This window comes from Pseudorca crassidens, chromosome 2 (assembly GCF_039906515.1).
Source record: "Pseudorca crassidens isolate mPseCra1 chromosome 2, mPseCra1.hap1, whole genome shotgun sequence".
Classification (NCBI taxonomy): Eukaryota; Metazoa; Chordata; class Mammalia; order Artiodactyla; family Delphinidae; genus Pseudorca; species Pseudorca crassidens.
The window spans coordinates 26,062,189-26,087,469 of NC_090297.1; the positions used below are offsets into that span (position 1 = coordinate 26,062,189).

Sequence of the window (25,281 nt, forward strand, 5' to 3'; positions counted from 1 at the left end):
AATTCTCTGCTAACCACCCCATCTACCTCCAATCCCAGCATCCCACAAGGGCCAGGGAGGGGATACCCCCTGGAGAAGACCCACAGCAGGCGGGTACTTACCGCTCAGACAGCGAGGCCACCCCGGCCAGGAAGGTGTGCCGGTCAGTTTCAGCCAGCCGCTCCTGCAGGATCTGGGCCCCCTCCTGCACCTTGCGCAGCTGCTGGCTGTAGCGCTGGACTTTCTGCTCAATGTCAGTCAGTGTGCGGGCCGTGTCTGCCTCTAGCTCCTCCAGCATGGCCTTCTGCCGTTCCCGCAGCAGCCGGTGCAGCCGCTCAAAGACCTCCCCAATGGTGGTCCGCAGGCTTTTGGTGGAAGACTGTGGAGACAGTCATCAGGGGTCAGTCAGGGAGAGTGGATGGGGTGATCCCTGGGTGAGAGGAGGAAACCGAGCGTCTTGGCACGCACAGAGGAAAGGGCGGGAAAGGCATGTCGGTGAGGGGATGGCACATGCAAAAGCATGGTGGCAGGAGAGAACTGGCATAGCAGGGACAGCAGATGATTGTTCTCCATTAGGAAACTAATGAAATGGTCCAGGTGAGACAATGAGGCTTGAACTAGGGGAGCAGCAGATGGACACGGCTTGAAAGACATTTGTAGGAGAGCCTCTTTGACCCTGGTGACCAACTGGCTGGCTGTAGGGGTACAGGAGAGACAGGTGTAAGGATGATGTCCAGATTTCTGGCTTGGCGTGGGAGGGATGGGGAAGCTGGCAGGAGACGTGGGGGGCAGGGAGAGGATGCTGAGTTCAGTCTGGAAGACGGTGAAAATTTTATTTATTTATTTATGTGGCTGCACCACATGGCTTGTGGGATCTTAGTTCCCCAACCAGGGATCGAACTTGGGCCCACGGCAGTGAAAGCACAGAGTCCTAACCACCGGACTGCCAGGCAATTCTCTTAAATTTTTATTTTTAAAAAAATCACTCATGGGGCCGAAGCAAAGATGACAAGATCACAGATGTTAAAGAGCTTTATAAATGGCAATGTGCTGGGCAAAGCTTGGTGGTCACTCGCCCTGTCCCGCCACCCCGAGACCCTCTGGGAACAAGAGCTGGGGGGTTAAAGCCATCGTCACAGGAGACAAGCATGGACTTTCGTGTTTCTCTCTGCCCCCAAGGGCACTGCCAGGCCCAGGAAGGGTTGAGTGGTAAAGGGCACAGCTTTGGTGCCCAATGGCTCTGGGTCTCCAGCTGTGGCAACCTTAGTTGCCTGATATCTCTGAACCTTAATTTTCTTATCTGGGAAAAGGGTATACAACGACATTGCAGGGCTATCTATGGTAAGTGAGGGAACATTCACAAAGTGCATGGTATTGTTTGAGGTGCAGACCCAGAGCCTGGTTATTAAAACACTGGAACAGGCACATCCTAGAAGTCTTCGTGGAGAGATGACTTCTGAGCTGGGGCCTGAACGACGGGCAGGATGTCAGTTGGGTGGTGCGGGCAGCGGGCCGAGGGGACAGCACGAGGCAGGATGACACTGGGTACACAAGTGCAGCTCGGCTGCAGCAGCAGCGTGTGGGGCCTGCCTCTGCAATTTGACTTTGTGGGATCCTGGCTGGGAGTTCACGGAGTCAGAGACCCTGCTGTGTTCAGTGCCCAGGGCTCTGTGGGAGGCTCCACAAAGGCTCAATTAGGGCCTGTTCCCTCCCAGTCGTCGCGGCTGGCTGCGGGCTGCCTGCGGCAGGAAGAGCTGCTGGCAGTGGGCCAGCCTCCCTGCGCATGCCCACCCAGTATGCAGGGCAGACAAAGGGGGTGGCCGAGAGGCTGAGGATAAAGGGCCAGGCTGTCTGTGGCCTCCCGGAGCCCCCTCACCCAGGGAGGGCCAAGGCTCCGGCAGCGGCAGGTCACGGTGGGGAAGCTGGGGCCTGCCCTCCCTGCACCGTCCGCCACTGCTCTCCAAAGAGCCCCAGATCTCATGGCCACCCCTTCCGGCTGCTCTTCGGCCAATCTGCAGCAGCGTTTGGCCCAAGGGCCACCCTCTACTAATAGAAACTTCTGGTTTGCCTCCCACCTCTGTGGCTGCTCCCTCCCTGCCACCCCTGTTCCTGAGGACTCGTCCAGGCTGGCTCCTTTGTTCACACCCCACGACTCCCACTGCTTCGAGGATGGCTTCCAAGTCCATTTCGAAGGTCTTACACGTCTCTTGAGCGCCACATTCATCTCTCCACCTGCCTCCTCCACGCATGCCCCTGGGTCCCACCAACTCACTGGTTCCATGTGTCAACTCCACATCTTTGTCAACAAACTTGCTGCCAGAGTGATCCTTCTAACGTGCAAACTGGGTCACAGCCTACCTCGTCTTTAGGAAACCTTCTTGGCTCCTTGATGACTAGTACAGTGCTAAATTTCTTAGCCTGGAATTCAAAGTCCTTAATCTGATCCCTGCTTACCTCTCTAGTGCTACTGCATCATAATTCCACCTGCCTAGAGTGGACCCCTCCCCCAGCAAATGCTTTATTCAACTGACAAACTCCTACTCATCCTGCAAGACTCAGATCAAAAGCCACCTTCTCTGTGATACCTTCCTTAACTTTTCCAGGCAGTTAAATAGCTAAATGTTCCCAGAGCATTTTGTAAATATTCTGAATATACTGCCCCACATTTTATGTGGCTTCCCAGTTAGTGGATGAACCCCTCCCGGTAGGAATGACATCTTCCTTAGCCCTGCATCCCAGAGCCTGGCACAAGGCTGATGGTCAGGACCTGCTTGAGAGGTAAAGGAGGGAGAGGTCTTGCCCAAGATTGCTCTGTAGAGGTGGGTGCAGACTCCATCTTCTCTCTCAGGTAGGGGTCCAGTGTCCCCAGGACAAGAGGAGAGAAAGAGGCTGGGAGAGGGCAGCTCAGAAGTGGAATATCAGCCAACCCAGGAGCCCGAAATATGTCCCTGATGGGTTCTCCAGGCCTACCCGGCTTGCAGCCCACAAAGCCAGAGATCTCGCTGAGGACATTCCAGCATGAGGCTGGAATATGCACTAGGCTCAGACAGAACTGGACAGTAAGGTCTCAATTAGCTCCTTATTAGCTGTGGGGCCTTAGGCCTGTCCCTCAACCTCTCTGGGCCTCAGTTTCCTTGGCAATAAAATGGAGACAACAACTATTCCTACCTCAAAAGGTGTATCTTTTCCCCCCACTCATTTGTTCCACAACTATTTACTGTGTGCTAGACACCGTGTAGGTTCTGGGGAATCCTGCAGTCATGGAGGGGACATTCTGTGCGGTTCGGCGAGACAATGAATGGGGAACACAGTTCCCAGCACAGAGAAAGGTTCAGCTAAACCGGTGTGTCCCATTTACTCTAGTTTTTTCTAGGGCAGAGCCAGCCCCGCCCCACTCCCAATCCCTTCAGTCACAACTGGGAGAGCAGCTCCCACCCTGACCCACCACATCCCTGGGAACACACTGGGGCCTGGAAGAGCTGGGGCCATTTCAGAACGACACGCTGCCAAGAATGCGTCACTCGGTCAGGGCCGACCAAGGAAAACACTGGGCTGGGGGAGGGAGCTCAGACAGGCCCTCAGGCCGGGCCACTGAAGGGGCAGGCGCCACAGGAAAGCCGAGTCAGGCACCAGGTGAAATATGACCCCCAAAGCATCCATAGGCATTTCTTGTATAAACATCCCAGTCCAGACAGGAAGCAGGGCTGGGGGAACTGGAGGGGAAGGTGGCCCCAGAGGACACCCCAGAGGTAGACAGATGGACAGGAAGGCAGGGGAGGAAAAGGTCAGCGGAGAAAAACAATGCGGGTGGGGAGTGGAGAGAACAGAATGCTGGGGAGAAGAAACAGACCATAATATTCCCCTCTCATCCAGACAGAGGCTTCCATTTGCTTCTCTTCACCTGAGAGGTGTGGGATCACCAGGCAGGTGGGGAAAATGAGGCTGTGAGAAGCAAAGAGGCCAGAGTCCTGTGACTGCTTCCCAGCTGATGCCCACTGAGGGTCCTGCCTGGAGGCACTCCAGAGTGTTCTCTGAAGAGATGTTCGTCATGACTTCCCTAAGACCCCACAGTGGGTTGGTGGCCAAGTTGGGGCACAGGTCTGGATCTCCAATGGCCTCTCCAGGCCTCAGGGGGACCTCTGGAGGCCCAGAGCATTCCAAAGGCTCTGCTTCAGCTGCTGCTGGCAGTGGCACTCCTGCAAATGGAGTGGAGCCACGCTGAAATCACCCAAGAGCTTAGCAGTCAGGCCTGGGTCCCCAGTGCTTGGTTCCAGAAGGACAGCAGAAATCAGAGCAAGCCTTGCCCAGTTAGGGGTATCTGTGGGGGACTTGGAGGGAGCCCCTTGGAAGTGTGCTAGGATCCAGAAGATCACAGCTGGAAGGAGCCTGGCAGAGTCCCTACAGCACGGATGGGAAGACTAGGGGCCCAGATAAGTATGCAGTTTACCCAAAGTCACACAGCACGGTAGTGGCTGGATCAGAGCCCAGGGCCTTCCTCTCAGGTCAAGAAAAAAGCCTTTTCTTTTCAAACCACTGTGGCCAGAGCCTGCAGGGTTTGACGCTACTTTTCAGAGTCTATATCTCCAGTCAGAGTTGAAGAGGGGAGCTGATACCAGGGCTGAGCCACAAATCATCAGGAGGGCTTCGAAGGAACATTCTCAGGATTGGTTCCTTGGGCAATGGGTGTGTTTAGCAACGGGAGAAAAAAAAAAGAGACTAGGTACATTCTTCCAGCCCCGCAGGACGCCAGGGTTTTCCAAAGAGTCTCTGGTCCCACCTCAACTTTCACCCAAAGCAGGAAGGGAGAAAGGATCCCACTTGCCCTCAGTCATCTTGGAGTGGGTCCCCGCCCCATTTACCTTCAGGGAAGCCCCAGCCTCCGCCCCACCCCCATGCCCCGGCCTAACACCTGGAGTTTGGACCCTCGAAGCCCCGCCCCCACAGCAGGCCCAAAGCCACGCCCCTCAGCTTCCCAACGGGCCCTGCCCCCACGAAGCCCCGCCCCCACGTCCAGGCCTGGCTCACCTTGGTCTCCGCCAGCTGTCTCTTGAGCAGCTGCAGCGCCTCCGTGTGCTCCCGCTCACTGTCCTGAAGGGCCTGAAGCTGCTCCTTCAGCTCCCTCTGGAACACAGACAAGATCGGGATGGGGGCGCGGGTCAGATCCGGCCCGGGTATTCCGTGGTGATGCAGAGCCCAGGCCTGTCCACTGCGGGCACTGGAAGCTATCCTGGCCCCGTCTGTCTCCTGCCCCAGCACCCGCCTCCCTTCACAGTTTAACAACCACCACGTTCCGCAGAGTCTGTCTCCTAACTATCTCCAGAGTCTGTTCCCATCTTCCATCTGGAGTTTTGCAACAGCCTCCACTCTGGCCATCCTAGGGGCTCTGGTCTCCCTGTTTCCAATCTACCTCCACATACTTTCTGACCCACCCTGATTTGCTGGCCAAGACTCCTTGCTTAGAATCCTCTGGCAGGAACCAAGCCTGTACTGCTGTCCAGGGCTATGACTGACTGCCAACATCACCTGAGCGCTTCCGGTGGGCTAGGCACTGTTCTTAGACCTTGGCTTGTCATTTAATCCTCTCAATAACCCTGAGCTGGCACTATTATCAGCCCCCTTTTCCGATGGAGACACTGGTACAGAGAGGTCGAGAAACTGGCCCCGAGGCATACAGCTAAGCATGCAGGGGTAGTGCCAGAAATGGAACTCAGGAAGTCTGGTTCTGGAAACCATGATCGTGACACCAGGTGACATGTTTTCTATAGTGATGACACCCATGATGAACAACAACAAAAATCCATGATAGACAACAGGTCAAATTTTTAAATAAGGGCAGGATCGGTATTACTCATTTTTCCTTTGCATCTGGTTCCTATACGGCTCAGCATGACACTGCTAGTCATCTTGTCTTTATTTAAAAATATGATATTTTGTTCCTCATGGGGGTTTTGGCATTAACTTTGATTTTTAAAAATTGCATTAGATATTATCTTGATTACTGAGTTTTGGGGCGCCTGCTTCAATTTTGCACCTGAAGCAAGTGCCTCAGTCCCCTGTCCCTAGTCCCACCTCTGTCTTCACATCCTTCCGCCATCACTCCCAACCAGCCAAAGCTGTCTTCTTCCTGTGCCTCCTGGCACAGGAAGACAAGCCCGCTGGGCTTGTTTCAGCCTTATGACTTTGCACTTGCTGCTCCCTCTGCCTGGTGCACTTCACTCTCAGATTTTCTCCCTGTGATTCCTTTGTATCATTAACGTATCAACTCAGATGCTGCCTCCTCGGAGAGGTCTTGCCTGACCAGCCCATGCACAGCAGCATCCCTTCCACCCTCCTGTTTAGTGGTCTCCATAGCACCTCCTGCTGTCCATGATCTTGCATATTTATTTGACATTGTGTTTACTGTTTATCTCCTCCATTGGCATGTGAGTTTTATGAGGGCAAGAATCTTGTCTGGCTTGTCCACTGTTCCATTCCCAATGCTTAGAATAGTGTCCAGCACACAGTAGGGTCTCAGTAAGTATTTGCCAAATGAATGAATGGGGTATGGAGGCTGGTGGCCCCCAGTACTTCTGGACTTTTAGCCCATTGTATCACAGCTCGTTGTTCTTCTGGCTGTCCATTATCCATCCCCATGCAGGGCAGGTCCTCGCTACCATTTTCTCTCTATATCCCCCGTACCCATCAATGGCCTGGCACTGAGATGGGGCTCAAGGAAGTTTGCTTTGGGAGTGAATTTCCAAGGAAAGAGCCTCTGAGCAGGGCCCGGGCTCCCTAGTCAGCCTGGGCTGTGAGTGATGCCAGGGAGTTGACTTCCCTGTTCACACTCACCTCCTGCCCACTCATCCCGTCAGAGCAGGGAGGGCCCTCAGAAAACATCTAGTCCAACTAATTCTACAGACTAAATAGCAACATGAGAAAATGGTCATGATGACACACTAAGGGATTTCTGTGCATTAATTTTGTATCCTGCTACTTTACCAAATTCATTGATTAGCTCTAATGACACACTAAGGGAAGCATGTAGAAAACAAAATGATCTGTGCTTACTATCCCTTATTCACTCAACAAGTATTTACTGAGCAATTATGATGTACCAGGCACTGTTGAGGCACTCGGGACACAGCAGAGAACCAGACAGATGCAGTCCCTACTAATAGGGATCTTCCAGTCTAGTGGGGAAGACAGATAATAACAAGGAAAATAATAAAAGAATCAGAGAGCTACCCATTATGGTCTATGCTCTGGAGAAAATAAAGCTGAACGGGATGGGTGGTGAATTTAGGTAGCGTGTCGGGGAAGGCTTCTCTGTGGAGGTCACACCTGAGATGACAGCTGAAGGATGAAGAGGAGGCAGCCTTGAAAATACGAGTTAGATAGAAAAATTGGAATAGCTGGTTTTGCGGGAGTAGAGAGCTTACACAGATATAATGACTGGAACTCTGGAAGCCATCTCAGGCTGTAAGGCAGCCAGAAAGATGGATGTGACAGGCTGAAACCAGAGAAATAGAAGGAAGATGCAGCCTGGGTCCCTGATGGGGTAGCCACACCATCACTGCACTCAGTGATATGCTAGGAAGCTTGCCCTCTGGAAAAAAGAAAAACAGCCCCAATTTATAGTGTTGGCCAATTTCCTTGGTGTAAAGGCTCCCCCACAAAGCCAATTTGAAGCTCTCCATGTGAGGTCACCGGATGCAGAGCTGGGAAGAGATCTGCACAACTAGTTCTCAGGAACTGGGACAAGCTGGCTCTGGCACACCACTGCCTGGGGTCCTGTCCTATAGACCTGTTTTACGTGGGAAAGAAATACACCCCTATCTAATTTCAGCTACTCTGGGCAGCTCTCTATTACTAACAGCTGGAAGTCATTCCTAATAGATTCATGTGCATCAGAGCCACTGGAACAGACAGATCGTTTTCACCTAAGACTACTCCTCTCTGACTGCCTGGGGTCTGTCCAGCTTGGGACATAGTCTGCTAGAGACACAGATTTTGAGGAGATGAACCAAATGCTACAACCCTTCCCCTTGGTGGTCCTCATAGACCCAGCCACCCAGGCAGCTCTTCAGAGTCTCTGAGAAAACTGCCCTGGAGGCCACGTTCCTCATATCACTCAGGGCACCCCAGGGACATGGTCAAATTTCTCCCTGCTTTCAAGGCCAGGGAACAACGGGATCCCGGGAGTAATGGAACACTCATTCGTCCATTCCGCAAACATGTGCTGAATGAGGCCTCCTTGGGCCCCACATGCTGCTGTGTCAGCGACAGGGAGAGGGATGGGGTATGAGTCTCAACCCATGATGCCTCAGGAAGTGTGCAGATGGGCTGGGGGGAGACAGGGACATAGACACTCAATCACAGTGGATGCTGGAACAGTGGTACAGGACCCCAAAACTGCCCCTCCTCCACGTTCCCCATCACAGTGAAGGGCACCCCCCCACCCCCGCTGCCATCCAAGCCAGAAATCTGGGGGTCACCCTTGACATGGCCCACGCCCCCAATCCAATCAGTCATCAAGCTTGCCCTGGAATTTGTTCTCTCCTCTCTATACCCACCACCCTGGTTCAGTTTTCATCACTTCTTTTCTGGACTGTGGCCCCAGGCTCCTCCCTGCCCCACAGAGCCGCTGGGGTAATCGTTTGACAGGACAGATGTGTCCCTGCCTCTCCTCCCCAGGCCACTGCAGGATTTCTACATTGTCTGGGAAGAAGGGCACGAAGCCTGAGTGTGGCATTCAAGGCCTTTCACTACTGGCCCCAAATTTCTTCTCCAGCCTTTTCTTTTCATCCAGACCTGTACTGTTCAATACAGTAGCCACTAGCCACATGCGGCTATTGAAATTCAAATGAATTTAAATGAAATACAATTGAAATTCAGTTCCTCGGTTATACCAGTTGCACCAGGTTGCACATTTCAAGTGCCCAATAGCTCCAGGTGACCAGTGGCTACGGTATCAGCACAGATGCAGAACACTTCCATTATCCCAGAAAGTTCTACTGGACAGCGCAGCTCTAGACGCACTAAACAACTTGCAGTGCTCTCCGCCAGGCCTTTGCTCATGCTGTTCCCTCTGTCTGGAATGCTCACCCACATGGTTTTCTCCACTTGTCAGGCTCATGCTCATCTCGTAAGATCTAGATCAGACATCACCTCCACTGAGAAGCCATACCCCAAACTCCATTCTGTCCTCAGACAATCCTCTGTGTACAGAGCCTTCCCTCATACTATCTGGCACACACTGTATTTTAACAGCAAGGTGACCTGTCAGTTTTCTCCATGAGATATGGGCTCTTAGGCCAGGGACTGTGTCAGATAGATTTTCACACTATCAGTACCTAGGACAGGGCCAGGCACAGAGTTTACGGAATGAATCTGCCCACAGAAGAGTCTGGGCTGGGTCAGAGCTCACCTCCAAAAGGGTAGGAGGAGATCCCAGGGAGACAGCTCTCCTCAGGTGGGCTACTGAGCCTGAGGGAACAGCTAACTTAGGAAAAACAAAACCTAGAACCCACAGAGCAAGACTAGGAGGCAGCCTGCACTTTGTCACCCCCTCTGCCTTCCCTCCTTCCAGGCCTGGGACCAGACCTGATTCCCTGGGTTAGGAGACTGGCTTTGCCACCCACTAGCTGTGTGACGTTGGGCAGGTACCCTAACCTCTCTGTGCCCCAGTCCCTCGTCTGTGAAATGGGGATAATAATACCTCCTAGGGTTGGGAGGGTGAAATGAGATAACAGTAAGTTTAACCACAGTGGAGAGCCTGGCCACACTGGCTGCTCGGGAGACAGAGAGGTCACCATGTCCCACATGAGGCTCCTGGGTCACTTCTCCACGTCCCCACCGTTCACTATGTCCAGGCCCCTTCTTTCCTCCTCAGATGGCCAGAGCAGGAAGGAGCCCCAGGGACCATCTGGTCCAACAATCTGGATTTCTAGAACAAGAAACTGAGGTCCAAGAAAAGTGACTGAGTGGCCCATGGCCACACAGCTTTACAGAGAACCAACTGGAAAATTTCCTCCCAGCAAAGATCAGACAGGAAACAGGAAGCTGTTGATAAACTCCTAAGCAATAGAGCTAACTGTGAGGAAGGACACTAGCCATGCCAGAGGCTCAGAACCATGTCTGGAGGTGGTATGGTTTGGGTTTGAACTTCACAGGCATCATGTCACTTAATTCTCACAACAGCCTCATGAGGTTAGTGCCTTTATCACCTCAGTCTCACAGAGAGGGAAATGGAGGCTCAGAGAGGTCAGGCAGGTTGCCTAAGGTCACACAGCCCACAAGAGTCAGAAGTGGGAATTTGAGTGACTCCAAAATCCATGCTGGAAACCGCTCGGCCTCTCTGCCTCCCGCTCAGTTCAATACAGCCATCACGTCCGGGCACCCACGGTCAGGCGGAGTGCCAGCCGCTCCGAGTCTGCAGGTTCTAGGGGAGGCAGAAATGCGGATAGGTAGACTGTAAGGGAGAGCAGGACAACGCAGAGGGGACACCAGGAAGCCGGCTGTGTGTGTGACACCCTCCCTCCCACCTCAGCTTCCAAACCTGTGAAGTGCAGCTAATGACAGTGCCAGCTCTGTGGTTGCTGTGAGGATTAGGTGACTTAATACCTGACCTGAAGTGAGGCACAGGAAATGCTCAGTCACTCGTAGTTATTGTCATTATCATCACGATAATTATAATTGTATGTGAGGGCTTCCCTGGTGGCGCAGTGGTTAAGGATCCGCCAGCCAATGCAGGGGACGCGGGTTCGAGCCCTAGTCCGGGAAGATCCCACATGCTGCAGAGCCACTAAGCCCGTGTGCCACAACTGCTGAGCCTGAGCTCTACAGCCTGCGAGCCACAACTACTGAGGCCTGCGTGCCACAACTACTGAAGCCCGCGCACCACAACTACTGAAGCCCGCGCGCCTAGAGCCTTAGGCGCGCAACAAGCTCCGCAACAAGGGAAGCCACCGCAGTGAGAAGCCCTTGCACCTCAACGAAGACTGGCCCCTGCTAGCCACAACTAGAGAAACCCCGCGGGCAGCAACGAAGACACAACGCAGACAAAAACAAAAAATTAAAAAAAAAATTGTATGTGCAATAGGGACTCAGAACTGTGGGAGTTTCTTGGTGAGAGTTTATTTCTGATGGGAGGATCAGGGAAGATGGATGGATGGATGGATGGATGGATGGGCAGGGTCACTTCAAGTCTCCAGGGCAGGGCCAGAGCATTCCAGGTAGAGAGAACAGGAAGTGGGGGGGGGGCAGTTGGGGATAGCGGGAGCCAGGTGTGTGGATGGAGTTACAAGCTGGAAAGGCCAGTGGGGCTAGCAGGGGTGAGGGCAGTGTGGGTGGGGTGGAGGATGCCTTGGAGGTCAGCCTGGGGAAGCTGGATGCAGCAGGCCCCATCAACTCTGGGGCAGGGCAGGAATCAGGGATGGGAGGAGGGCCCTTCTGAGGGCAGAACCATAGCTCTGTACCCCTCCCTCTGGAGAGAGGTCAGACTCAGGGCTGGTGCAGACCTAAGCACACAATTATGCAAATATGTCAGCTGAGAGGCTCTGGGGCTCGGGCAGCCACTGAGGGGGAGAACAGAGAGCCAGGGCTCGCATGCCCCAAAGGCCAGACCTCCCCTCCTACAAGGCCATCTCTCTCCCGGCCCAGAGGAAAAAGCTGTTGCCGGAAGCCATCTCCCCTGGCTTCAGGGACCGACACCCTCTCCCCCCGACCCCCGGTCACTAAGCAGTGCTGCCCAGTGGAAATAGCATAAACTTGGGTGTCAGAAAAACCTGGGTTTGAATCCTGCCTGCGTGCCCTTGGGTAGATCATTTCCTCCCCTCTCAGTGTCCACCTCTCAGAGCCTTATCTATAAAATGAGGACCGGAGTCACTCGCGGGGGTGCGAAGAGGATTAAATGAGATGACACCCTTGAAGGGCCCAGCATGACGTGGCGCACAGTAGGTGCTCAAGGCCCCCTCCCCTTCTCCGTGCCCAGTTACTGCCTTCTCTTTCCCTCTCTGCCCCAAGGGGACACCAAATCTTCACATGGCAAACTGAACTTGCCCCTCTTCTCCTTTCCCCCAATCTCTCTTCTACTCGCAGCCCTCTGATGTCCTGGTCCTCCCGACAGACCTGAACTCTCATACATCTTCTCTGCCTCTGAGCCCCAACCCTGTCCACTCTGAGCCTCGCGGTCTCTGGCAGGCAGCACCTCATGGCTGCTCCCCTTCCTCCAGGCTGCCCCCCACCTGTCCCACCTGCACGCTGCCCCTCAGTGCACACCGACCAGGCCAGCCTCACCTGCTCCAACCTGTTCCTGGCTCCCCCGGATCTCCAGGATCAAGTCCAAGCTCCTTGGGTAGGGGTGGCACCTTCGAGGTCCTTCATGAGCTGGTCAAGCCTCACTTTCCCACCCCTTCCCCTGCAGCTACAACGAATCACTGGCTCCCCTCCATGCCTGCCCCTGGCTGACTCAGATCATCTGAGTCTGAGTTCTAGCTTCAGCGACACTTATTGGGTATGTGGTCTTAGGCACAGTTTCTGAGCCTCAGTTTCCTTATGTATAAAAAGGGGTAATGAGGGGCTTCCCTGGTGGTGCAGTGGTTGAGAGTCCGCCTGCCGATGCAGGGGACGCGGGTTCATGCCCCGGTCCGGGAAGATCCCACACGCCGCGGAGAGGCTGGGCCCGTGAGCCATGGCCGCTGAGCCTGCGCGTCCAGAGCCTGTGCTCTGCAACACGAGGGGCCACAACAGTGAGAGGCCCGTGTACCGTAAAAAAAAAAAAAAAAAAAAAAAGGGGCAATGAGACCCACCTCCTAGGGCTGCTGTGAGGATTAAACGAGAAAGGGTGCCTGCCCCCGGCACTCTCTGCACCCAGGCAGTGGGGCTGTGGATGTTGTTACTCCCTCTGTCTGTAACGTTTCCTTTCTCTGCTCTCAGGATTCAGCTCAGTTGTCAGCTCCAGGGGGACCTGGGCAACCCTGACGTATGGCCAGAGGAGCCTAGGACATGACCTTGCGGCTTCTGGGCCTATCCCCCAAGAACCACTGCAGGGTCAAGCTTGTCCTACTCTCTTCTGGGCCCAGGACCTGGCCCTCAGTTAGCTACAGCAGAAATGTTGACTGAAGAAATTATTGAATGAATCCCTGAATCCAAGATAGAACCATCTCCAGATCCTCCACACCTGCCCCAGTGTTCAAGCAGAATTCAAGGTCCGCAAGGTAAATGATGCTGTGAAAATAGCACTGGACTGAGATTCCAGGGAGCTGGGCTCTGGACCAACCTCGGGCAAGTCAGTTTCCCCATCTGTAAAGTGGGGAGAGGATGGAAGTGGATGGTTTCTGAGGTACCTCCCCATTTGGATGCTCCCTGAGGCAGTTAGGGTTTTGGTGAGGAGGTTGAGTTCTGAGCCAGGCAGACGTGAGTCTGAATCCCAGCTCTGCCTCCTGCTCGCAGTGTGGCCTTCGGCAAGTTACTGAGCCTCTGAGCCTCAACGTTTTCTTCTGTGAAATGGGGCTGATCCTAGCCCCACTGGGGGAGTAGGGAAAGGGAAAACGGCTGCTGTGAGGATTCAATGCCCGTAACAGCACCTAGCACATAACAAGGGTGCAATACCCTCTGACTAGAGTTTTTTTTAGGGTTGTTACTGTTTCTGTTGTCACTTCCTACCAGATCCTTTTCTCTCTAGAAAATAAACATCCTGCGGCCCCAACTTCAATTCTGAGTTTTGACACCGTGGCCTGTGCTTAGCCAAGGTGTCCTGGATGAACAGGCTTTCCTGGCTGCTGACTGACAGACACCTGTGAAGAGGGAAGTAGAGATGCTAACAGCAGCCCAGGGTCTGACCCATTGCCAGCCTCGCCCCCATGGAGGCTGCTCTTTGCACACAAATCCTGCCCTCTCTTGGGAAAAGTAACATCAGAGGCCACTTCCCCAGGACACAGACAACCTGGCTGCCTCCCTGTCCACAGCACAAAATAAAGCACCTTCACATCAGTTGTCTCTGGATAGGCAGCAACTCCCTCTCCCTCTTTATACATTAAGTGGACAGTTTTGTTCTTATTTCCACTTCCCAAGCTGGGAAACGGTGCAGAGAAGGCAGCACCTTCCACTCAGCTGGAAGAAGCCAGCACCAGGATTTGAATCCAGTCCCCCAGCTCTGTTCTTTCCCCGTGTGGCTGCCTCAGCGTCTCTGAATCCCTATGCCCAACTCCTCAGGGCTCCCATCCCAGGCTGATCCACTGCTGTCTCCCTTGGCACGAAGGAGGCCTTGGGAAGGGCTCCAGTGGTCACATGAGACCTGGAGAGGGTGGCTGGGACTGCATCCAATCCCTCCTCTGGAGGTTAGGAAGCTGAGAAGGCCAGAGAGCCGGATGCCATGCCTGAGCAAGATGACAGCCAGCACCTGCCCTCGGTGCATCAGCTGGCACGGGCAGACTGTGTCCTTAGCCTGACCCTGTGCTGAGTACACTTGAAATACAAAGACAGACAGGGTGCAGGGGAGACAACTACCCAGCCCTCAGAGGCGGCTCCGAGGCCATGTGTGGCCAGTTAGCTAAGCTTCAAATCCTGTCCCTGCCATTTACCATCTGGGTGACCAAAGAAGTCACTGAATTCCTCTGAGCCTCTGTTTTCTTATCTGTAAAAAGAATAAATTACAGTACCCACTCAACAGGGTGTTATGAAGATTAAATGAGGCAATATCAGAAAAGCGCTTAGTATAGTCCCAGGCAGTGGGCTAGGGCTCAGTAAGTATTGGCCGAGAAGCCCCCAAACCCTTCTGAGATGGGGCTCCTTCCATCCTCTTTGCTCTATGGTCCAGTGCTCAGCAGTGAAAAAAAAAGGGAAGGTACATGCACACACGCACACACACACACACACACTCACACACACACACAAAACATGCTCACATGCCGTTTACACAACAAAAATTCTGTAGAACTATAAAGCAAATCTTTAAGAAAAAGACCATGTTTTTCCAAGGGGTAGAATTATGGGGGATTTTAACTTTTACATTATATAGCTCTGTTTATTATGTTAATTTTATAATCAGAAAAAATAAAGATATTTAAAAATTGTCGTGTGCTGTGTGCCAGGCACAGCATCAGGCACTTTTTTTTTTTTTTTTTTTTTTGCGGTACACGGGCCTTTCACTGTCGTGGCCTCTCCCGTTGTGGAGCACAGGCTCCGGACGCGCAGGCTCAGCGGCCATGGCTCACGGGCCCAGCCACTCCGCGGCATGTGGGATCTTCCCGGACCGGGGCACGAATCCGTGTCCCCTGCATCGGCAGGCGGACTCTCAACCACTGCACCACCAGGGAAGCCCCATCAGGCACTTTTGATACAGCCTCCCTCACCCCTACAGCATCCTTCCCAGGAAGGTCATGTTATCCCCACGTTCTAGATGAGCCGGTGGAGGCTTAGAGAAGTGAAGTGATCTGACCAAGGACACACAGATTACCAGTGACGATGCCAGGATCTGACCCCAGTATTGGAATCTGGGGTACAAAGCGATTCTGCCTGGCAGGTCAGGGGAAGCTTCATGAAGGAGGTGATATCTGCGCTGAGCCTGGAAAGCTGAGTAGGATTTCTGTAGGCCTGGGTTCTCAGCCAGGGGTGACGTTGACGCTGGAGGACATTTGATGAAGCCTGGAGACATTCTCGGTTGTCAGAGCTTGGGGTGGGTGGTGCTACTGGCATCCAGTGGGTGGAGGCCAGGGATGCTACGAAACATCCTACGGTGCATAGGATTGCCTTGCATCACAAAGACTTATCTGGCCCCAAATGTCAATAGTGCCAAATACGATGTAACATACTAGAGCTGTCATTTATCGAGTGCTTACTATGTGTCAAGTTCTGTACCAAGTTCTTGCAAATGTCGTCTTACTTAATTCAACCCCATTATTCCCATGCTGTGAACGAGGGACCTGCGGCTCAGAGATGATAAAGAACTTCCCAAAGGTCACACAGCCAGAAAATAGGAGTGCAAGATTCGAGCTGCCTGAATACAAAGCCAGAGCCTTTCACCTTTCTGCTCTGCTGCCTCTAGGATTTATAATAAATGAAAAAAGCTCCAGGCCAACTGCTAAGCAGCCGGGTGTGAGGAGGAGTAGCCTCCTCTGGCCTCAAGGCCTTGGGAAAGGTCCCCCCTGCCCCGGGGCATTTCCCCATCTGTCAAATGAAGTTTGTATCAGGCGATCTGCAAGGCCCTGCCGGCTCTGAGTCTGTTATTCTCCAGGAGAGGGGTCCAAGGCTCCAGGAGCCCTGGGGACAAACCACCAGCTGCTGGGAGAGGAAGGGGTGTGATGGCCAGGCTCAGCCTCATTTCCAGTGCATAACTAGCTAATGAGCCCCACTTCCCCATGAAGAGAGGGGGTGGGGTGGGGAGGGTGGGGAGTGGCTTGAACCTCACCCAGGAGCTTACTTCTCCAGGGGGAGGCATGTTTCTCTGCTACTTTCTTGCCAAGCCCAAAGGAGGCACCAAAGCAAGGCCTCCTGCTCAAGTGAGAGGCAGCTCTGGGCATTTGCCCAGCTGGGCACATGAGTTCTCAGAGGTAGAAGGAGAAAGAATGGGAGCACTTGCCGATCCAGCCCCTACCAAGTGCCAGGCATCTATCTCAACACAGGTTCATCTCAGGTCAGCCTCATGAAAATCCTGGTAGGAAAGAATCACCCTGACCCCGGTTTACAGGCGAGAGAATCAAGGCTTCCATGTGCTGATTACACAGACAGTGCTAAAGGAAGGTTTGGAACCCAAGTGTGACTGACCCCAGGACAGTACACTAGAGGGTAAGTGAGTGGCAGTCCTTTTTTTCTTTTCACCCAGGAATGACAGTGTTTCAGTAACGTTTGGGGAAAATATATGTTCATTTTCTCCTGCCTGCCCCAGGTCATGGAATGGACTGAAAAAAACCACAACACAATAATTTGGATTTCCTGGTTTGCGGACAGGGGAACAAGCCTTGGAATACAGAGTTCTCTCCAGCTAGCAAGTCAGACAGGGAGAGGAGGGGGTGAGCAGGAAGGGTGGGATCCAGCCGGGGTCAGGCTGAGCTTTCCCGGCCGGTGCTCTCACTGTCTGGCAGTGTGGCTTTGGGTAAGTCACATAGCCTCTCTGGACCTCAGTCTGCACATCTACATAATGAAGAGGTTGGGCAGATGGTTTCAGACAGAGTCCCTTCAAACTCATGACCTGCACCTAGTCCTGTCCAAGCTTCTCTCCTCTTCCCTGTTTATGTGATTTCATAGACGGGGAGATGGGGATACCAGTGCCTGACCCCGGTTTACAAGAGGCTCTGGGGGTGGACGGTCAATGCCAATCTTGTGCAAGCTCCCAGAGGCACCAACTCTTGCTCTCCATCCTCAAACAGCCAAACTGGAAGGGAGTCAGTGGTGGTTGGGGATTAAAGGGACAAGGAGCGGGTAAGGTGAACATGGAGTCATTTCTCCTAATAGGGCCAGGGCATCTGCTGGTGCAGGCTGGCTCACAGAGACTCATGTATAAGTTGGGGGGGGGGTGACCCCCTACAACAGGGAAAATAGTTATTTCGCTCCTGCTTAAGGAGCCAAAAACCTTCTTCTTCTGAAGGCTTCACAGCCTGGGCCAGCTCAGGTCAGGACTAGTCATTCATTCAGCCTTTACTGATGTTCACTGTGGGCCAGGCCTTGTGGCAGGCTTTGAGGCCATAGATATGATGACTGAGAGACTTCTCTTGGGGACTGTGTGCTAGCCTGGTATCCCAAGGCCAAATACACGGGGCTACTAGATTTAAATGGTTTAGCTTGAGAAAAAGATTCCAGGCTCAAGTAACCTTGGGAATCATTTTATTAAACACAGCAAAATGGGTTTCTTTGCTACAAGATTTCTCCAAGCCTTTAATATGCAAATGTACATTGAGAATCCTCCAAGGAGGGTATAGAGAATATACTATATATCCCAAATGTAGCTAATCTTGGAACACTGTTTTTTTTAAAAAACATTATACTTATTAACAAAGATTGGGAAGATGCAGCTCTAATGCTATTGTTTTGGCCAGTGGAGCTTAGAGAAGGCTTACACAGAGAGGGCATTTGAGCAGGGCTTTGAGAGTTGAGTAGGAGTTAGTCCGTGAGGACAGGAAGGCTTAAGGGAGACCAATTACAGTCCTAGGCTGACTATGTTCAGGTTACCCTGCATGTACTGTTTCATTTAGTCCTCAAGTTCCTGATGCTGGTGACAGAGCTAAGGAGGTCACCAAAAGTCCCCGGAGACTTCTAGAGGTCCACCTCCCTCGCTTTTCTTGAATCACCTCACCTCGGGGCCTTATTCTCCAAATCTTGAGTCTTTAAGTCCTGTCCTCACTCTCAACTTGGCCTCTACTGTGATTTAAACCCAGAATGGTCTTTACAGTATCTGAACTTGATCCCAGCCTTAGCCCCTCATACACCTTGGCCTAGCCCCTGGCACCAAAACCTGCTCTCTCAGCAGTTTGCTGACACTCATTTAGACCCTCTCTTAGATTTAACCCTGACCTGCCCAGAGCGATCTAGCCCACGTACTGCTCCCCAGGCCCTGATGCATACCTGATTGAACCCCGGGTCATCATGCCCCAAAGCCTGCAGCTCAGCTACTCCGTATAGTCCAAACTCATCCTCGGATGGCGGCCCCACCTCCTGTCTAGCCCCGACTTTGTCCCATTCCCCATCTGTGTCTTTGTCTCCAACTCAGTCCTGAACCCTTCTTACGTGGGTCCTGTCTCCAGGTCCAGCCCCATGACCCCTTACAGTGGCCCTGCCCTTGCCCAGCTCTGATTCGGCTCCGTCCCTAACCTTGTCCAGGCGGTACCTGGTTCAGCTCTGATTTCATCTGTCTCTGCCGTTCTACTCCATTGGTGATCTCTCCCCAACTATGGACCCCCCCACCCCCCACTTCAGGTCTCTCTGAGACCCCGCCTGGTGAGCACTGCCCAAGGCCCCACCCTCAACACCGCCTCCTCGCCGCGGCCCCGCCCCGTCCTAATTCTGATAGGGCCCTGACCCTGCCGGCGGCCCCGCCCCATGGCAATTCTGACTGGGCCCTGCCTGCGGTCCAACCCTGACCCCGCCCCCGGGCCGGCCCCGCCCCCGCCCCAGGCCCGCCAAGCGGCTCACCTGCAACTCCTCGAAGGCGTCATCGATGCCCGTGACCTGGTGCTGCTCGTGCAGCGCGGGTTCATCGCAGAAAAAGCAAAGCAGCGCGCGGTCCGTGAGGCAGAAGAGCTTGACCTTGTCGTGTGCCTGGCAGGGTCGCGCGGCACGGCGTGCACTGAGGATGGCGTCCAGCGGGAAGGCGCTGTAGCGCTCCACGATGTTGGCCAGCTTGAGGCTGGGCGCGAGCGCGGGCTCGGCAAACGTGCGCCGGCACTCGGGGCAGTCGCGGGCGCCCTGAGCCTCCTGCCTCACCCAGTGCTCGGTGATGCAGCGGCGGCAGAAGTAGTGCTCGCAGCCCAGGCTCACCGGGTCCTGGTAGATGCTCAGACAGATAGAGCAGAGCAGCTCGTCCTTGAGGCTGCACGCCATGGCGCCGGGGACGGCGGAGAGGGTCCCCCGAGATGCAGGGGGCCGGCTAGAGAGCGCGACGCTGTCGGGGACAGCACCTAGGGATGGGTGCGGGGAGCAGGCCCGGAGAAGCAGGAGCTACAGGAGAAGGAATGGGTGCTGTCTGGGAGTGGGGTAGCGCGAGTAAGAGGTGTGGGGTAGAGACTACCCGGGAAGCGAGCCCAGGAAGGTGGTCTCGAGGCAGAGGGTGACCCGGAGCGATGGGTGCTGGAGGGAGGGAGCCGTAGGTGTCTGAGGGAAGGTGCACCTAGCAAGAAGCTTCTCGGGAAAGGGGCAGTCAGAAGGGATGTGTGCTGGGAGAAGGGGCTCTAGGAGGGGGGCGGAGGCCTTGGGGGGCTGTAATACCGGTATGGGTGCGGTGGGGGGAGGGGGAGAAGCTGGGGATGGGGAATTCAGGGGGAGGGGAAGCCCGGCAGAGCCTCACCTCGGCTGTGCCTGGCAGAGGAGAGGAGGGCTGTGAGCACGCTCAGCTGCCCGATCCCGGCCCCAAGACCCGGCCCCGCGCGGCCCCTTACCCCCGCCGGCTCAGCGGCCACTGCTCCGGTCCGAGCGCCAGCCTCTCAACCCGGAACCAGCCGAGCCTGAGTAGCCGGCGGAGGCGGCTCCCTCCCCGCCCCCAAGGGCGGGGCCTCAGCGACTCCACCCCCGCAGCGGGCGGGGGAGAGGAGGGGCGTGGCCCGGCCTGCAGCCAGCTGACCCCCTCCCGGCCCCCACCATTCACCAGCTCCCGGGGGTGCGAAACCCAGCTGTTCCTTCAGGGTGTGCACTTGGAACAACATCCAGGTCTCTCTTGGGGTCCCTGCGGCGGATGGGGGCTGGGGAACAGCTAATTTGAGAGGATAACGAATAAAGGAGGCATATCTTGTTGGATCATCAATGTGAAGATTTGGGAAAAATATTTTGTATTAAAACAAACACGGATATGTTGTTTAATCTGCATAGAATACAACTTTTGCATAAGATATAAAGATAAAACTCGAGAAATACCCTGCTTGCTTAGAGCAATTTCAAGTCCCTCACACTCCGAAGCCCTGGGGTCCCATTTCCTCTTCACTTTCTTAAGGAGTGCTAGCTGGAGAAGTTGGAGAGCCCTGGCCCTGACTAATATCTGACCCAAGGAGTTGTCTCCACTCAGCAGACATTTCTGGAGTGCTATATTGTGTGCGTGGGGGTGGAGGTGGAAGGGGGAGGAGGGAGAAGGAGAGAGGGAGGAAGAGTAATAGGAGACCTTGACTTGTATGCCAGATGGAGAGGGGATAAGGGATTTCTAGGCAGAGGGGGCAGCATGTGCAAGAGCATGGAGGCGTGAAAGGGGAAGGCACATTTGGGGAAGTGCAAGTGGTTCTCTACTGTTGGGGGTGGGGTGGGAAAGGGGCTAGGGTGAGGTGGAGGACATTGAGGGTCATGGTGATGGATTTCCTGAAAGCATTGGGCTTTCAAGCAGGGGAATGAACTGGTCTGATGTGGATTTCAGGAAGCAAGGAGATGCTCATTATCCCACCAGCAAGATGAAGGCAGGGGCGCTTTCTGACGTGCCTGCATATGTGCAGCGCTCTTTGAACAGTGAAGGTATGTCACCGAATAACAGTAGCAAAGATGTGGATTTCAGGAAGAGAGACTGGGCACCAGTAGATTACCATTGTCATAGTGCCTGCGGGAGATGAGACCTGAACTGGGGCCATGAGAGTGCATAAGGAGAGAAAACCAGGGCACTGAAAATACAGACACTACGAAATTTTGTAATGGATTGAATAAGGGGTGAGAAGGAAGGAGGCATGAGGGTGGCTCCCCCAGGTTTCTGGCTCCTTCAGCAATATCTTCACTGGAGTTAAACTTTATTAAGGCACAATTTAAGAAAAAGCTTGAGGTTTATGCCTCTGCTGTTTATGTGTCCTCCATCACATCATCGTCTGGTTCCATGTCTCCATCATTGCCAGAAACAAGTTGGTAGCTCACGCAGCAACCATTCATTGACTTTTCCTTGCAGTCAGAGCCTTGATTTTGTTCAGGTGGCCCCCTTCCCCACGTGACGAAGGAATGGCTGACCTCAGCCCCCCTCTAGCGGTAAATCCCGTTTGGTCCAAGTCTGTCATGGTGGTTGCATTCCTCTTACCAGTGATGATTTTTTTTTTTTGAAATTGGGTAAATTGTAATAGATTTGTATCCTAAGAGACCATTAATTAGCATGAGTTAAGTATTTTTCTTTAAATCTTTTTTTTTTTTAACATCTTTATTGGGGTATAATTGCTTTACAATGGTGTGTTAGTTTCTGCTTTATAACAAAGTGAATCAGTTATACATATACATATGTTCCCATATCTCTTCCCTCTTGCGTCTCCCTCCCTCCCACCCTCCCTATCCTACCCCTCCAGGTGGTCACAGAGCACCTAGCTGATCTCCGTGTGCTATGCGGCTGCTTCCCGCTAGCTATCTACCTTACGTTTGGTAGTGTATATATGTCCATGTCTCTCTCTTGCTTTGTCACAGCTCACCCTTCCCCCTCCCCATATCCTCAAGTCCGTTCTCCAGTAGGTCTGTGTCTTTATTCCTGTCTTACCCCTAGGTTCTTCATGACATTTTTTTTCTTAAATTCCATATATATGTGTTAGCATACGGTATTTGTCTTTCTCTTACTGACTTACTTCTCTCTGTATGACAGACTCTAGGTCTATCCACCTCATTACAAATAGCTCAATTTCGTTTCTTTTTATGGCTGAGTAATATTCCATTGTATATATGTGCCACATCTTCTTTATCCATTCGTCCGATGGTGGGCACTTAGGTTGTTTCCATCTCCGGGCTATTGTAAATAGAGCTGCAATGAACATTTTGGTACATGACTCTTTTTGAATTACGGTTTTCTCAGGGTATATGCCCAGTAGTGGGATTGCTGGGTCATATGGTAGTAAATTTACAAGCAGCTCATGCAGCTCAATAACAAGAAAACAAACAACCCAATCCAAAAATGGGCAGAAGACCTAAATAGACATTTCTCCAAAGAAGATATACAGACTGCCAACAAACACATGAAAGAATGCTCAACATCATCAATCATTAGAGAAATGCAAATCAAAACTACAGTGAGTTATCATCTCACACCAGTCAGAATGGCCATCATCAAAAAATCTAGAAACAATAAATGCTGGAGAGGGTGTGGAGAAAATGGAACACTCCTGCACTGCTGGTGGGAATGTGAATTGGTTCAGCCACTATGGAGAACAGTATGGAGTTTCCTTAAAAAACTACAAATAGAACCAGTGATGATTTGCGTTTAGACCTGTGATGCAAGTCTGGCCTGAAAAACCAGAGGGGAAGCCTGTGGCAGGGAGGTGGCTTTTGCAAAGGGTCTCTTCCCTTTCAAAAACAGTCTGCCCCCTTGGCTGGATGTGGATGTGTTTGGTGGTGATACTTGGAATTGCTCCCAGTCTGAGGATGCAGCCAACACGTGACAGAGGTGGGGAGAATCCTGGGAAAGAGGAGCTAGTGCACTGATGCAGAGCCTAGACTTTTGGATATATGAGATGGTCCATCTTATTGCTTAAGCAGGTTTAATAGCAGTGTGCTGTCTCTTGGCAAACGTAAGAATCCCAAATGATGCACTGATATGCACGTCCAATTTTTTTTTTGTAAAGAAGGCAGGGTCTAAATTATTGAAGCCTTTGAAATGAAATGAAAAAAGGCTTGATGATGGATGAAACAGTGGGTTTCACTTAATTCAACATGTAATCCACCCTCCTCTTCTATAGCAATATAATACCTGGAGAACTGGCTAGTCCACCAGACACTGCATTTTCCAGCTGCTCTTGCAGTTCAGTGTGGCTTTGTGACTAAATCCTTTCCAATAAAAAGTAAATAGAAATAGTCCTAAGGCTTTTGCTCTTCCGTGCTCCATTTCCTCTTGCCTCGAGTTGAAACACAGATGTGTAAGGAACCCAGCTTCAGTAATGCTTCAAAGAGGCTGACAGAGCAAAGATAAGGAAGGAACCTGGGTTCCTGAATGACTGCATGGAGTGGAGCCACCCACCAACGTGGACTAGAGAATGAGAAATAAACTTCCATTTTCTAGAAGCCATTGTATTTTCGGGCTCTGTTGCAGCAGCTTAGTCTACCCCATGCTACTCTACAGCTGTTTTTAGAAGAGGCTTTGGTACTATTTTATGCTATTGTCTAAATCCTTTCAGTAGCTAAGTTCCTCTTAATATCCAGCACCAATATCTTCTGAAGTGTAAAGAGCATGGTTTTTTTTTGTTTGTTTGTTTTGTTTTTTCTGGTTTTTTTTTGTTTTTGCAGTACGCGGGCCTCTCACTGCTGTGGCCTCTCCCGTTGCGGAGCACAGGCTCCGGACGCGCAGGCTCAGTGGCCATGGCTCACGGGCCCAGCCGCTCCGTGGCATGTGGGATCTTCCCGGACCGGGGCACGAACCCGTGTCCCCTGCATCGGCAGGCGGACTCTCAACCACTGCGCCACCAGGGAAGCCCAACAGCACGGTTTTCTCTGGCTGAAAGTCACAGTTTCTTGGGCCCTTCACAATACTTTCCAGCGTTTAGTCTTTTCACCCTTCTAGCTGTTGTTCTTCTAAACTTACCCCATCTCCATTAAGATGCTGAACACTACACTCCCGCAGACTACTGGTTATACTTAAGTTTGGCAAGTCATTGACCTTTCTGGATCTGTTTCCCCAACCTGATGTGGTTGAGGGGTCTGAACCAAGACTTCCTGATCCTGACTGCAGTGTATGCCACCCACTTCTATTCATCTCTAAAAAAAACCTCAGGAGTTTAAAAAAAGTTTTTTTCACAGCTATCCAAGAGATGTTGTTGAGTGAAAAGAAAAAGGGAGACCCAAATACACACAGATACACAGACATGGACACACGCAGTCCTACCCATGCTCACAGGCATTATTGTGCATAGCAAAAATCTGTGGAACACTACAGCAATCCTAACCGTGCTTATCTGTGGGCTAGGGTAGGGGGAGGACTTTAATTATGACACTGTATAGTTCTGTTTATTATTTAATTTTATAATCAGAAAAAATATTTGCTGTACAGCAGAGACTGGCATAACATTGTAAATCAACTATACTTCAATTTAAAAAAAAGAAAAAAGAAAGACACATTTGATTCTCATTATTCATGGACTCTGTATTTGCAAGTTTGCCCACCCCTCAAATTTACTTGGAACCCCCAATCAATACTTGAGGTGTTTTCACTGTCACCTGTGGACATACACAGGCCCAGGGTGGCAAAAATTTAGATTGCCCAACACGCATGTTCCCAGGAGAGGTGGAACCAGGGGACATTCTGCCTTCTTCTTTCAGCTCTCATTGTCAACTTTCTGTGGTCTATTCCATGCCACGTTTTTCTCACTTTGGGGCTTTTTGTTGATTTTTCTGTCTTAAAATAAGTCCCAAGGGCTTCCCTGGTGGCGCAGTGGTTGAGAGTCTGCCTGCCGATGCAGGGGACACGGGTTCGTGCCCCGGTCTGGGAGGATCCCACATGCCATGGAGCGGCTGGGCCCGTGGGCCATGGCCGCTGAGCCTGCGCGTCCGGAGCCTGTGCTCCGCAATGGGAGAGGCCACAACAGTGAGAGGCCCGCGTACCGCAAAAAAAAAAAAAAAGTCCCAAGCGCGGCACTGAAGGGCTGTCTAGTGTTCCCAAGTGCACGAAGGCTGTGATGGGCATTGGGGAGAAAATACGTGTGTTTGATAAGCTTCATTCAGGCGTGAGTTATAGTGCTGTTGGCCATGAGT

The 25,281-nt window shown here is 52.5% G+C and overlaps 1 protein-coding gene across 2 annotated transcripts in view; it reads right to left on the bottom strand.

Moving 5' to 3' along the window:
* The window catches only part of TRIM62 (tripartite motif containing 62), a 32,462-nt gene extending 12,346 nt beyond the window's left edge, over nt 1-20,116 (bottom strand). The window contains exons 1-4 of one of the 2 annotated variants that reach the window (XM_067725365.1): nt 20,046-20,116; nt 19,084-19,608; nt 5,005-5,100; nt 102-358 (exon numbers count right to left, since the gene is read on the bottom strand). In XM_067725365.1, the coding sequence (XP_067581466.1) occupies nt 102-358; nt 5,005-5,100; nt 19,084-19,491 (761 nt within the window). In that variant the 5' untranslated portion in view covers nt 19,492-19,608; nt 20,046-20,116. Of the gene's footprint in view, nt 1-101; nt 359-5,004; nt 5,101-19,083; nt 19,609-19,954 lie in introns of both variants that reach the window. The other variant, XM_067725366.1, reaches the window with a different exon arrangement.
* Nucleotides 20,117-25,281: the final 5,165 nt, after the last annotated feature.